The sequence below is a fragment of the Tetrao urogallus genome (genome assembly GCF_951394365.1).
Source record: "Tetrao urogallus genome assembly, chromosome: 6".
In the NCBI taxonomy this organism is placed as follows: Eukaryota; Metazoa; Chordata; class Aves; order Galliformes; family Phasianidae; genus Tetrao; species Tetrao urogallus.
This window is the reverse complement of record NC_136819.1, coordinates 49,683,187-49,695,330: the sequence shown is the minus strand read 5'-3', so window position 1 is coordinate 49,695,330 and position 12,144 is coordinate 49,683,187. Positions and strand designations below refer to the sequence as shown.

Below are 12,144 nucleotides of genomic sequence, written 5' to 3'. Positions count from 1 at the left end.
AAGAAACAAAAAAACAAAACACCAACTCTTCAGAGTTTTTCTACATATACACCCTCTTTCTGATCATTTCATACTGATGTGGGTCAAAGTTTTGTTAGTAACTAAAGCTGCCTTGCTTTCTGTCCTTAAGATATTTCAGATTTTAAGGATAAACTTACCTCCACCAAACAAATAAACAAGTAAGCTAACGAACAAACAACAATGGAATCCTCACAAAGACTCACCATCATGCATAATGAAAAATTGGAAAAAAAAACAAACAAAAAAACCCAACAAACCATTAAAATGAACTGCCTACTTCTTGTTGAGTGCCAAAAAACCATCTCATTTGGTGACTGAATATTAATTATCAGTACTTACTGTTACAGGCTTTGTTTTCTCCCAGTCCGCTAGCAAGTCAGTTGTTCTGCTCTCTACTGCCCGATCCTCCTGAACTATCTTCATCTGCAGGTTTGCTACTTGCTGTTGAATGGCAGAATCCTTCCGACGCATGATGTCATTAAAGGCACCCCATTCTCCCTCAATGTTGTCAATGTACAGCCAAGAGGATGGAAACTGGAACCTCTGTTTCTCAAGCAACCGCTGACCATTGCGATACAGCTGTAGGAGACGGTGATTCTAAGTTAGTTTCACCTTTTTAACTGATGGCACAAGACTAAATATTCAACACGTTTTAACAAGAACTCATTACAGACTCCTCAGAACAGGAAGTTCAAGTCTATTCTCAGGAGGATTTGAATGCTGTGAAGCTATGCTTGAATGTCATTACTTCACTTAAGAATGAAGTCCAACATTCTCAGAAATAAGAAACGTTGAGCAAGGTAACATACCTCCACTTGCTTTTCAAACTGTTTGATTTTACGTTTCAGGGACTGCACATATGTTATGAATGTCACTGCATCCGATGTGCTGGCAGTATCCACTGAATGCTGCTCCAGCTCTTGACGGGACTGCGTGGGGCAATAAGTCAGCATTTCAGAAAACAAGAACAAGTTCATCTGAAAGCGAAAAACTACAGACAGATAAGAGTCTTACCTTGGAAATTTGTGAATGAAACTCCGTCATATTCTGACCGAGCATCTGGCCAAATTTGCTGAGCACTTCCTTATGCCAGGAGTCATACTTCAAGTTCACCTTTGATTGTACCTGCAGTTGAACAAGGTTACATAATAGTTATTAGTCCTGTTTTCTCTTACGCACCTCAAATTTTAATGCATTTGTCACAATCAATAACTGCAATTTCTTACCTTTCCATAGTCTATCACAACAGGTCCAAATTCCTTTCTAGTTTCTGCATTGTCAAATGTTCCTCTGGCCTTTCTTATCTGAACTAAAAGGGCTTGCCACTTATTTAGGTCTTCTCCAAGGCGGTTGTATATGTTTTCAGCCTGCATATCCCACAGGCACTGGTACTGCAGCCAAACCTAATAAAGAGATTTCACATTTCTAACTTTTCCAGTACATTTTAAAAGATGTTCCCTCCAACCCTGAAAATTCTTAATGAAAATGAGCAAAGTCCACATTCATCTAAGTGTAGCACTATGTAGTGTCAGCCTCCTACCTTGACGTACTGTTCCACCTCCGTCACAATTCCCTCAACAGCACGGTACGCCTCCTCCAGGGCTGCAAGGCCATCAGGCATCCGCGTTAATCCATTACGATAGAACTTCTCTTCCTCAGACAGCTCATAATGCACTCCAACCTGAGAATTACATGTGATATATATGAATTTTAATGTATTTGCATTCAGTCCTTCAGTAACATGCCAGTGCTGAATGCAATTAAGTGCAAAGCAAAAAGAACCGCTCAGACGTAGCTACCGACACTCACCTGGTATCTCTGACTTTGAATTCTTGGTAGTGACAGGATTACTGTCTGCCATGAAAACAATTCTTGATAAAGTTTGTACCTGCACTCTTCAATTGGTGGATTCAAGTATATCACCTGGTTGGTTATTCTTAGCTCATGTACGATGTTCTGCAGAAACAGTGAACATACTCAGTTATACTGGAAGATGCTACTACAACCCATGCTGACAAGAATTTGGGACTTCTTGAAGTAGCATGCACTCTTGGAAAGCAACTAACACTTATATAGGTGAAACTTAGTATTTCTTCAAAATCAGATGCAGAAAAAATGTTTACCTCCCATAAAAGCCGGAGCTAAAAATCACTACATTGAATAACCAGCAACGAAAGAAAAAAACAAATACCCCCCTCCCCACACACACATACACAAACAAAAAGCCACAAAACAAAGTACCGGTCACTTACCTTGATCTTAGGTTCTCCACCAGGCTTATGGCTCACTTGTGGAGCATCTGTATCCATGTCAACTTCTGCTTTGTCATCTGCTTGCCCCAGAAGAACTTGGGTCCAGGCTCTCAGCCCGGCTTGCAGGCGAACACCCAGGATTCTCTCAATCTACAGAAAGGAAGCCTCATTGGAGAACAGTTGCACAGTGCTGAGCCTCACTGTCAGCATATTCTGACACCAGATACACTGTGATGCCTCAAAGAACCAAGTGCTCCCTTACCAAGCTACTACATGCAAGAGGTCTAAGAGTTTTGGTAGGCTTTTTGGTGAACGCCAACAACAGAACCAAAGGTTCTGTTGTTGTTCTGTTGTCATGGACATAATGGAATTAAGCAAGTTTAACTGCTTTCAAATTGGCCTAGTATCCAACAATTTTAAACACTACTAAGGTAAACAGATTTCACTACAAGCACAGAAAATGTTGCCCATCCCTTATTGACCTTACTGCTAAGCATGCTCTCACAGTCAAACACAATCAGACTTGTTTCTTCCAAGGAACTTCCTGGAGTTCATTGATCCCAAAAGATAACAGCTGAAAACAAACAAGCATTCCATCATCTGCACAAATATTGCACCTGATTATATTTTTTCCTCCAAATAAATACTACTTGATCTGAAACGTACCTCCATATCCAGCTTATTGACCCAGATTGGTAAGTTTGAATATGAATGAAGATTTAAATCATCCACAGCTTTCTGGACCCTGTTCAAGATTTCAGAGAAAGTCTTGTGATCATACATGCATGTTTCCAGCGATCTCACTTCCAGGTCTATTTTCTCTTCAATAATGAGCAGATCATCCACCTAACGAAAAGGTTTAAGAAAAAAGACAACATTTAGCTTGAGAGGTTAGAGAGACAACATCTATGCAAAAAATGGTCAGGTTTTTTTTTATTTTGGATGCACTAAGTCAATCAATTTCAGTTCTACTAAAATATCCATTTAGCTGACCAATTTGTGTTAACTCAAGTGATCACTTCACTGAAGAGCTACTGAAGCAATACTGAGCAGCTATCACAGTCCACTTTTGCTTAATGACTCATTAGTGGAGTACTAAAGTTCAGAATTTGAAAGATAAACAGTGTAACAAACCTTTTCCTGGAAACTGAAGACAGTCTCAGCCAAACGTTGCACATATGGATCAAGTTTGTATGACTCCCACACAAGTGCAATTCCTTCTGCAATCAAAGCCTGCACCTCCTTTTTCAAGCCAGCAACCAGAAGCGAGATAGTATTACGCTCTTCCACTTTCTCACACGTTCGTTCATACGTACGGACGCTTTCAATCAGGGAAATGGCAAATGGATAGAGCTGGTTTGCCTGGTGAGCTTTGTTGACAATTGCTAGAGGAACACGGAAACCCAGCCACTTCAGGTTTCGCACTTCTTTTGAAAGTGTAATTATTTCTGGAAGGAAGTTGACTTTCAGTTTTAGGACATTTCCACTTCGACCTCTAACACGAGTACTTTCAATGGTGAAGATACGACCAGACACGCCAAGATTGCGCTGCTGAACTTTTCTTGCCCAGTCATCAAAGATCTCTTGAGTGTTGAGCTTCATGCGAAAGCTATCTCCATCTTGCTTTAATTTCTGACCTTCTACATGGTTCTCCCAGCCTTTGCCAAGGACGTCCTCAACACGCTTCATATAAGCAGTGAGCTGTCTATCAATCTGTTTTGCCCAAATTATGGACCCAGACACCGGAGGCAAGTCACGAACATGACTCATTTTACAAGCTTGACTTTGGGGGTATTGTACCTTAAATTTGTCATGAAGAGACTCAATGTCATCTTTCACACGCTGAATCAATTGTGTTTGATATTCACGAATGGCACCTCGAATGTGAGGCCTGACAAACAAGGCATTAAACCGAGAGAAGATCCTGAACATTTCATTGGCATTCTTTGCTGTACCAAGCTGGTCTCTCAGACGGGCAGTTATTCTTGTTTCAACCCTATCAATTCTTTCATCGTATCTTTTCATTGCCGCCTCCCAGGCTTCTGTACCTTCTTTGGAAACGTCTAACCCATCCACTTCCTTGACGTTCTCATAAGCGAGATTGACTTCTTCAATGGCATTAGCATCTGCAGCATCAAAAAGTACTTCTGCTACTTTCATATCTTGAGGTTCAGGTACATCTCCTTGATTTTGTTGGGCAACAGCAGTTACCTGCGTTAAAAAACAGTTAATGAGTCAGCTGCCTCAAATTTTACCTAGAAATAGCTAAAGCCAGCCCATTCTAACAAGCACTGCAAAGTTACATGTTAGTACCCAAATCCTTAGCAGAGTTTTAGTAATATTTCAGATTTAAGTTCCATGAAGAACAGAACTAATTACCTTACAAACTTCCACCACTGTGCAGCATAAACTCATTTTTCACTATGCTCTAGCCAAGCTTGTATATATACATATATACACACACACACACGTCTTACTGTGCACGTATATACACACTAATTAATCTCCTCTATTTTAAGTCTCTTGCTATGCCTATCAACATGAATACGGTCACATAGGATACAGTCCAATATGTCAGAGTTAAGACTAAGACTTTTAGCAAGCGTTTTGGTAGGGAAAGTGAATTTCCAACTTGAAGAGCTGTTTCTTGAATTTGTATTTAACCTGACCACTTTAGAAAGAAGACCGGGTCTGCAGAAGCAGTCTCTGCCAGCCTGTAACTGAAGTTTCATTTCCCCTTCCCTTGCTACTCTTCTACAGAATTTTAGTACTACAGTACAACACAACAGAATGTTAAGACACACAATAAAACACCTGGGGGAAAAACTGAACAACTGACACCCAGATACCAGGAACAGTCACCTAGTTCAATATAACACCCCCTTTCCTCCTCATCATTACATATATTGCCTGTAAGCAGGAAAGCACATAGCTCTTCTGCCTGGTAACAATCAAGATTATTACCTGAGGTCGCAAGACTCTCACAATGACTGCCCTCAGCTGCTCATGCTGGCGCCTGAATTTCCTCATTTGATCAAGACGAGACTGGAGTTTCCTATGAGCAGGACTGATACGCCACACCATCTTCAGGTTCTCTTCCCTTTTTCTTTTCACAATATCTCTCAACAGAACTTGCAGCTTCTCATATTCATCATCCCAGGTTTGGAAAACTTCGAAGCATGCAACCATTACCTGAAGAAAGTTTCAAGATATGAACTTTAGCTGCCAAGTGAAGTATCTCTTTATAGTCACTACTCAATGCAAAAACACAGCTGCTGCCATTGCAAAACCCCAAAGCGTACCTTTTCAAACTCTTCATAGGCAACATGCATCAGTTTTCTGGTTCCCAACACTTTAAGCAGCTGAGAGCTCAGATCTCTTGAAATAGCCTCCACTAAACGCAATGCCCTTTGGATTGGATACTTTGTGTTTCTGATTTTTCTCAAATGGGTAAATATTGCAACAAGGGCCTGCCTTATTTTGTCTAGCTCAGTAGCAGACAGCAAGTCATTCAGCGGAAAATCTTTCATCAGTGGATTATAGTCATTCACAGTTTCCAGAGCCTGTTTTAGACCTAAAAGCAAAAGATGTTTTGATTTAGAACTTTTCATTTCGTTAATCCAATCTGCACAAGACAGCAGCTTTAATGAGACCAACATTCCTCTACAAAGCACTGTTCTTTGTACAACACTGACGTTTCAGAACAGGTTTTCCAGAGAACATCTGAAGAATACGAAGATGATGGTAAAGAGATTTATGGAACAAATGTTTTACCTGTGTCTGTATCAAAGCTGACAGTAGCATGGAAACGTTTGCCATGCTTCAGAATATCCAGAGTTAAAAGAACCTCTGGACTTTCGCGTTTTTCCTGAATACGATACAAAGCACGCTCCAAGTTTAACCAGAAGCTGATCTCCTGCAACGCAGTGCCTGATGCAGGATCTCGATCTAGTTTGGTCACCTTAAAAATAAAGAAAAAAAACAGGGAGTGAGGAAGGGAAAAAACCATTTCACTTACATGGTTCTGCTGCAAAACCTTGTTCTATTACTAAATATAACTGGGACATATAACATCTACTAGAATTTAATGTTTATTGTTCCCATGAAGAAAATAAAAAAGTAGGTGCTAATTCTGGGTGCAAGAAGAACAGCAGAGTTCCTTTGCGTAATAATAGGCAGGAGTACAACAAATTGTGAGACAGAAGTGGAGCAACTGTTCTGAAGTGGTTGTGGATGCACCTGGAGAAACATCAGAACAAAAGTCCTGTTTCTCTTAACTTACTGTACAGATTTGAGGAATGGTTACAACCTTCACTGGGAAACTGCCAGTTATGTGCAGATGTTTTATCCAGTAGAGATAACATGGTCACATTCTCAACTGCTTACAGAATAATTTATACTAATCTCAACATTTAGACAAGGCTTAGTCTAGTCTAGAATTAGACCAGAGTCTCTGATGCCTTAGAAAAGCAGTCTCAGATATTCTGCACGTAGTGCTACATTACCAGTTTCACCATGAAGACACACAGTGGGCTTTTTCACGGTACTACACAGAATCTCCCACACAGTCTGGCACCTGTCTTCTTACCTTCTGTATCTCTCTAATCCAGCGATTGACTCCAGACTGCAGCTGATTGAGGAACAGTGGATCCTCAGCCTTCTCACCAAAATCTGTAACCTTTGGTTTTTCTCCACGTTCGTAGCACTGCTTGGCAACATTAGTAATGGTTGCATGAATTGGCAGACTAATCTCCGGAATTTCAATATTCTGCTGCAGATGCAAGAGGCCCATTTCAAGTTCTGCAATCTTCTTCTCAACTGAAGGAGCCATCTTATCGCCATCCCTGAAAGAGCACAAAGTGCTCTGTTTTGGCACAGAGTCAAAAAACCATCCTGGTCATTCCCCTGCCCCCATTCCTTTGGGTCAGCAGTAGCTTCATATACAACTACACACTTAAACGCTTTCACTTACGACTTGCCTTGGTCATTGTCTTTGCTGTTTCACATTGAACACTTGCTTTTATCTGTTAATAGAAAAGTGCAGCATTTATATTGAATTACCTGTCTGCTTTGCCAGACTCTCTGATATAGGACTTGAAAAAGGGAGCAACAGCACTGCTAATGAAAGAGTGTAGTGTTTCATACGGCGAATCTTCACTGAGAGTGAGCACTCTCAGCTGGAGCGACACTGGTTTGTCGGCATCAATCACTGGTGTGCGCTTAATGAATGCCAGGCTGCAGAACGGAGAGGAGAGTTTTACCATCTGAAACTTGGAGCCAGAACAGCTTTAACCCGACTGCAAGTTCAGTTCACAGGACGTAAATGCTAACCTCCATCTTATACTTTACAATCCTGCTTCTGGGGCTTGAAAACAAGGCTTCCAATAAACACATCTTAATTCTGAAGTATTCAGCTGTCACTACGCACCCACTGTACATGGACACTAGAGGCACTCACCTTAACAAGCTTTGTATAGAAATGCAACACGTAATGGCCAAACAAAAACATGAAATTACTGAACCCCAGTTGCAGGTGTGTTGTATTTATACGTATGCTTATGAAATAAGACAATTTCCTTTATGAATGTAACCTCAGAACTATTCGTTTTCTCAAGTCCATCCCTTGTGATGCATTTGCTTTATCAGAGCCTACCCGCTGAAAAGTCACTGCCCCCCTGAAAAGCGCACTGCATGAAGCACGAGTAAGTACTGATCATCTGCCTGCTAGTGTAGCTTTTGCTTCAATAGGGTAAAAACATCAAGATCTATTTTACTGACTCACCTGTTTGATTTTATTCCATAATGTATGTCATTGCTGATACTGTAAGAAATGAACTCTTTTTCCTCTTCTCCTTCATCTCCCACATCCTCTGCAAAAAATACGCTATGTAAAAAACATTTTATTTTTAAAACCTCTGTTGTCCTCTCTCGAACATATTCTGCTACAACGTTTTCTAATCTTTAATTCCTATATCAGCATATCACACAAAGTAGTTAAATTCTACTTTGCAATATTCCTCACAGTCAGGATAGGTCCATTGGTTTTGTAGCACAACTCCATTCAATTTTCTAGGTTGCCACAAAAAATAAAAACCACAACAAAATTAAAAAAAAAAAAAAGAATCAACATCCCCCCCCAAAAAACCAAGAAGCCCAACAACACCCCCCCAAAAAAAAAACAGCAAAAAAAGCAACACAAAGCCCCCCAAAAACAAAAAACAAACAAAACAAAACAAAAACAAAAAAAAGAACCACCAAAAAAACCCTCCAACCCTCAAAACAATGGACATCACAACAACCACACTGTCACCCACTTTCTGCTTATGAAACTGAATGAAATCTTCTGGAGTACAGGAAATTCAATGCATTTTTTTTGCAGGAATATGCTCTGGGATAGCTACATTTCAGAAAGAACACTAAACATTTATGCTGCTTTGTATTTTCAGACTTTTTTCTTTGAAAAGTGATTTAGAAATCAAGTCAGAACAAAACGAGGAACCAATGCATCACAGCCCCCAGGGGTGATCAGGCAGTAGTGCAGCCCTTATCAGATGATGTAATTCCTGGGGATGCGTGGAGCTGTGCTGCAATGCAGAGGTTTCTGTGCAGGCTACTCCCTGATGGGGGACACACCCTGACCAGATGCATTGCACTCTTCTCCCATTTCATCTGGCCCTGCATAGGAGGCACACTCTCAGGCTGCAACCTTGAGCACCAGGAGCCTGGCCAGACAACAACACCACATCAGACACCACAGGAACCCACGTGAAAGCTGCTGGCAGGCTGCATAGCAAGTGATACCGCATAACGTTCCACTACTCAGAAACACAGCCTCTGTTCAGCTGTATTTGTAACCAGTAGCTTCTTTTACACTATCTATGCCATGCCCAGATTTCAACAAAAATACTGCTTTTAACTGCATCAGAAAAAACATCTCTGTATGCTGCCAGATTGGATGCAAGGTGGGCTGGGTCAAACCGTCTTCCCCAAACAGCTGCTAACTCCAAACATACTGATGCAAGCAGCTTTTATGCACAATACACCAGCATTCAGCTTCTGCCACACACATAAGTGTCACAGAATCATAGAACGGCCTGGGTTGAAAAGAACCACGATGATCATCTAGTTTCAACCCCCCTGCTATGTGCAGGGTCACCAACCACCAGACCAGGCTGTCCAGAGCCACATCCAGCCTGGCCTTGAATGCCTCTTTCAGTGCATGAAAACATGCCCGGAGCTCCCTGATCTCTAGTGCTTCACTGCTTTATTCCCAACGGAGCACAACCGGCCTCATGAGAGGACTGCAGAGATCACCCGCGCTGCCTGCTAACGCCGCGCAGACTCCTGTGAACCTCCTTAACGGCATACAGGTTGGTCTTTCGTCTAGAAAATTCTGCCGTCATCCCTGCTGAGCCGGGAAGGAGGAGGAGGATCTTGGGGGGAACGGCCCCAGCAAAGCCCGGATGCGGGACGCGACGCCGCTCAGCGCAGGGCGTTCACACAGCCACAGACAGCAGGCATTGTTTAATGGCAAACTTCCGTGTCAGAAAGGGGCCTTACTCGTATTTTTTAGCATCCGTCACGCTAGATCCTGTGACCAGAAGGGCCTATTTAGGGACTGCTGACAGTCAACGGCTGCTGACTGCCTTAATAAAAAGCCACTTCTCAAACGAACGGAGCACATAAACCGCAGGAACGCCCCTCTGTCAGCCAGCCTGGCTGCGGTACGCAGCGCAGCACCCGGCGGCGTTTCTTAAACAAAGACACCGCGCCCGGACTGAGGAACCCGGGGCGCTCCGACGCAGCACGGCGCAGCCCCGCGCGGGCAGCTCCAGCTCCGGCCCTTCTCGTCCCGCCGTTCCGGGCGGGCAGGCGGCAGGCAGGCGGGCACCACCTGCAGCGCTGCAGCGCCTCTCCGGCGCCCGCCGTAGCAAACAAAGCGCAGCGGACTCCGGCCGCGGCGGAAGCAGCCACCGCCCGGCCTTTCGGCCCCAAGCAGAACGGCGGCGGAGCCCCGCAAGCGCCGCACCCGCCCTCCATCCCTCGCTCTCTCCCAGAGCCGCCATTTTGTGACGCTGTGATGGCGGCGGGAGCGGGCCCTCGCCTCACCTTTAAGGGTGGAGCGCTCCACCAGCACCGTGTGCACCTGCGGGTCGGAAAGGAACTTGCGCATATGTTCCACGGCACCCTTCTCCTCCAGGGCCGCCTCCAGCACCGCGGTGGCTTCGCCGCCATCCTCCAGCAGCAGCGGCACCAGCTTGCGCAAGTGCTTCTGCAGCACCGACACGTCGGCCACGTTCTGCACGGCCGAGCCCGACACCTCCATGCCGCCCTCCTCACCGCCGCCGCCGCCGGGGCCGCCGCCCGCGCCGCTGCCGGAGTCGGACATGCCGAGGCAGGAGGCACCTCCCGCTCCGGCACCGCCCGCCGCCTTATAAGCGACGCCCAGCAGCGCGGGGGAGCCTGGGACGGGCAGGGCGCTCCGCCCCGGGGCCGGGCCGCACCGCTTGGCGCCGGGCCCGCGTGAGGCGTTGCGGCGCGGAGCGCTGCGCCTGGGGCCGCGCACTTTCCTCGTTTCTTAAACAAGAAGCAGTATTGTTTTATTTGACTGCTTCCTTCTGGAAGAGCGAAGGCGGAAAGCCATCGTCCGCAGGCGCTGGGGCCGGGCACGATCGTAGATGACGCTTGGCTGCGGCTTTTCACCTTGGTCGCTTTATGGATCCAGCTCGTGCGTCAGCTTATTTGCAGCCTAATAAATCACCGACCAGCCTCTGGGGGAAGGGACCTTACGCATCGTGCGGTTCCACCCCTTGCTGCAGGCCTTGGAACACGTCCAGGGATGGGGCAGCCACAGCTCTTGGGCAGTCTGGGCCAGGGCCTCAGCGTGAAGAATTCCTTCCTGCCACCTCATCTAAATCTACCCTCTAGTTTAAATCCTTATCACATCTCTTCCCCCCTCCTCCCTTCTTAAGCCCCTTTTACTTAGTCTCCCTGGAGCTCAGAGCCTTCTCCCCTGAGCAGTAGGTAGCCAAGTCATCTGAGTGTTCTATTTAATATGCCATTAACCGTGTTCTTCAAGTGTTTGGTACAACACTCCCGTGTTTTCCATGTGAAGGCGAGCCTGTTCACACACACTTTCTTCTATGTGTAAGTTATGCTTTAAGGGTTAGACTAAATAAAGAAAAAAAAAAAAAGCTGTGGCAAGGCTGAATTCTACTGAAGATCCATAGCTAGGCCCTGCCTTGCTGCTTCCCACTGGGGGAAATAGCCACCTATCATATCCACACAGTAAACATCAGATCAGGCAAGGATCCAAAAAAACACAAGTTAAATGAACACCTTGGCTCAAGCATAACCTGGAATCTCAAAGAAGGTAGCTGAAGCTAGGCAGCATGCTCACTCTTCTAAACAGCTGTCATCTGCTGCACCAAAATGTCACCACCTTTGAGGCTTACAAAGGAAGATACAATATCATTAATCTAGAATTGCTGCTGGGAAGAAATAAGGAAAGTGAAGTAAGGAAGTATGGAGGAGAAAGCAGGACAGAGATAGGAAATAAGAACTGCAGTAATTATTTATATCAATTACTGCAAAAATGCACCCCCCCCCCCCCCAAAATAAAGCAGTATTAAGAAAAAGCCTAAAAACCAGCAAGTCTTACATTTAAGGACAAATTAAATACTTCACAAGGCCATATAGTAAAGAACAAGACTAGGATTCTGCTATGTTAAGTGCCAGACCACTTCCAACTAAAAAGCAGTTTAGATTAGACGCTTTCTATTTCTTTAATCACCTCACCGTCATCTACTGTGTGAAGGGAGGTTAAAGGGGCTGAGAAGTGCTTTGAGTTAAAGGAATCCAAAATAAAAGA

The 12,144-nt window shown here is 44.4% G+C and overlaps 1 protein-coding gene across 1 annotated transcript in view; it reads right to left on the bottom strand.

Moving 5' to 3' along the window:
- Positions 1–10,662, bottom strand: part of DYNC1H1 (dynein cytoplasmic 1 heavy chain 1) — a gene marked incomplete at both ends in the record, with an annotated part of 42,379 nt that extends 31,717 nt beyond the window's left edge. Inside the window, 16 exons of the mRNA XM_079537008.1 lie at positions 361–600; positions 831–950; positions 1,036–1,146; positions 1,248–1,424; positions 1,562–1,702; positions 1,831–1,977; positions 2,274–2,423; positions 2,940–3,119; positions 3,408–4,484; positions 5,238–5,465; positions 5,576–5,847; positions 6,048–6,234; positions 6,862–7,117; positions 7,335–7,508; positions 8,056–8,143; positions 10,383–10,662. Coding sequence (XP_079393134.1) covers positions 361–600; positions 831–950; positions 1,036–1,146; positions 1,248–1,424; positions 1,562–1,702; positions 1,831–1,977; positions 2,274–2,423; positions 2,940–3,119; positions 3,408–4,484; positions 5,238–5,465; positions 5,576–5,847; positions 6,048–6,234; positions 6,862–7,117; positions 7,335–7,508; positions 8,056–8,143; positions 10,383–10,662 — 3,828 coding nt within the window. The remainder of the gene's footprint in view (positions 1–360; positions 601–830; positions 951–1,035; positions 1,147–1,247; positions 1,425–1,561; positions 1,703–1,830; positions 1,978–2,273; positions 2,424–2,939; positions 3,120–3,407; positions 4,485–5,237; positions 5,466–5,575; positions 5,848–6,047; positions 6,235–6,861; positions 7,118–7,334; positions 7,509–8,055; positions 8,144–10,382) is intronic.
- Between the last annotated feature and the right edge of the window lie 1,482 nt (positions 10,663–12,144).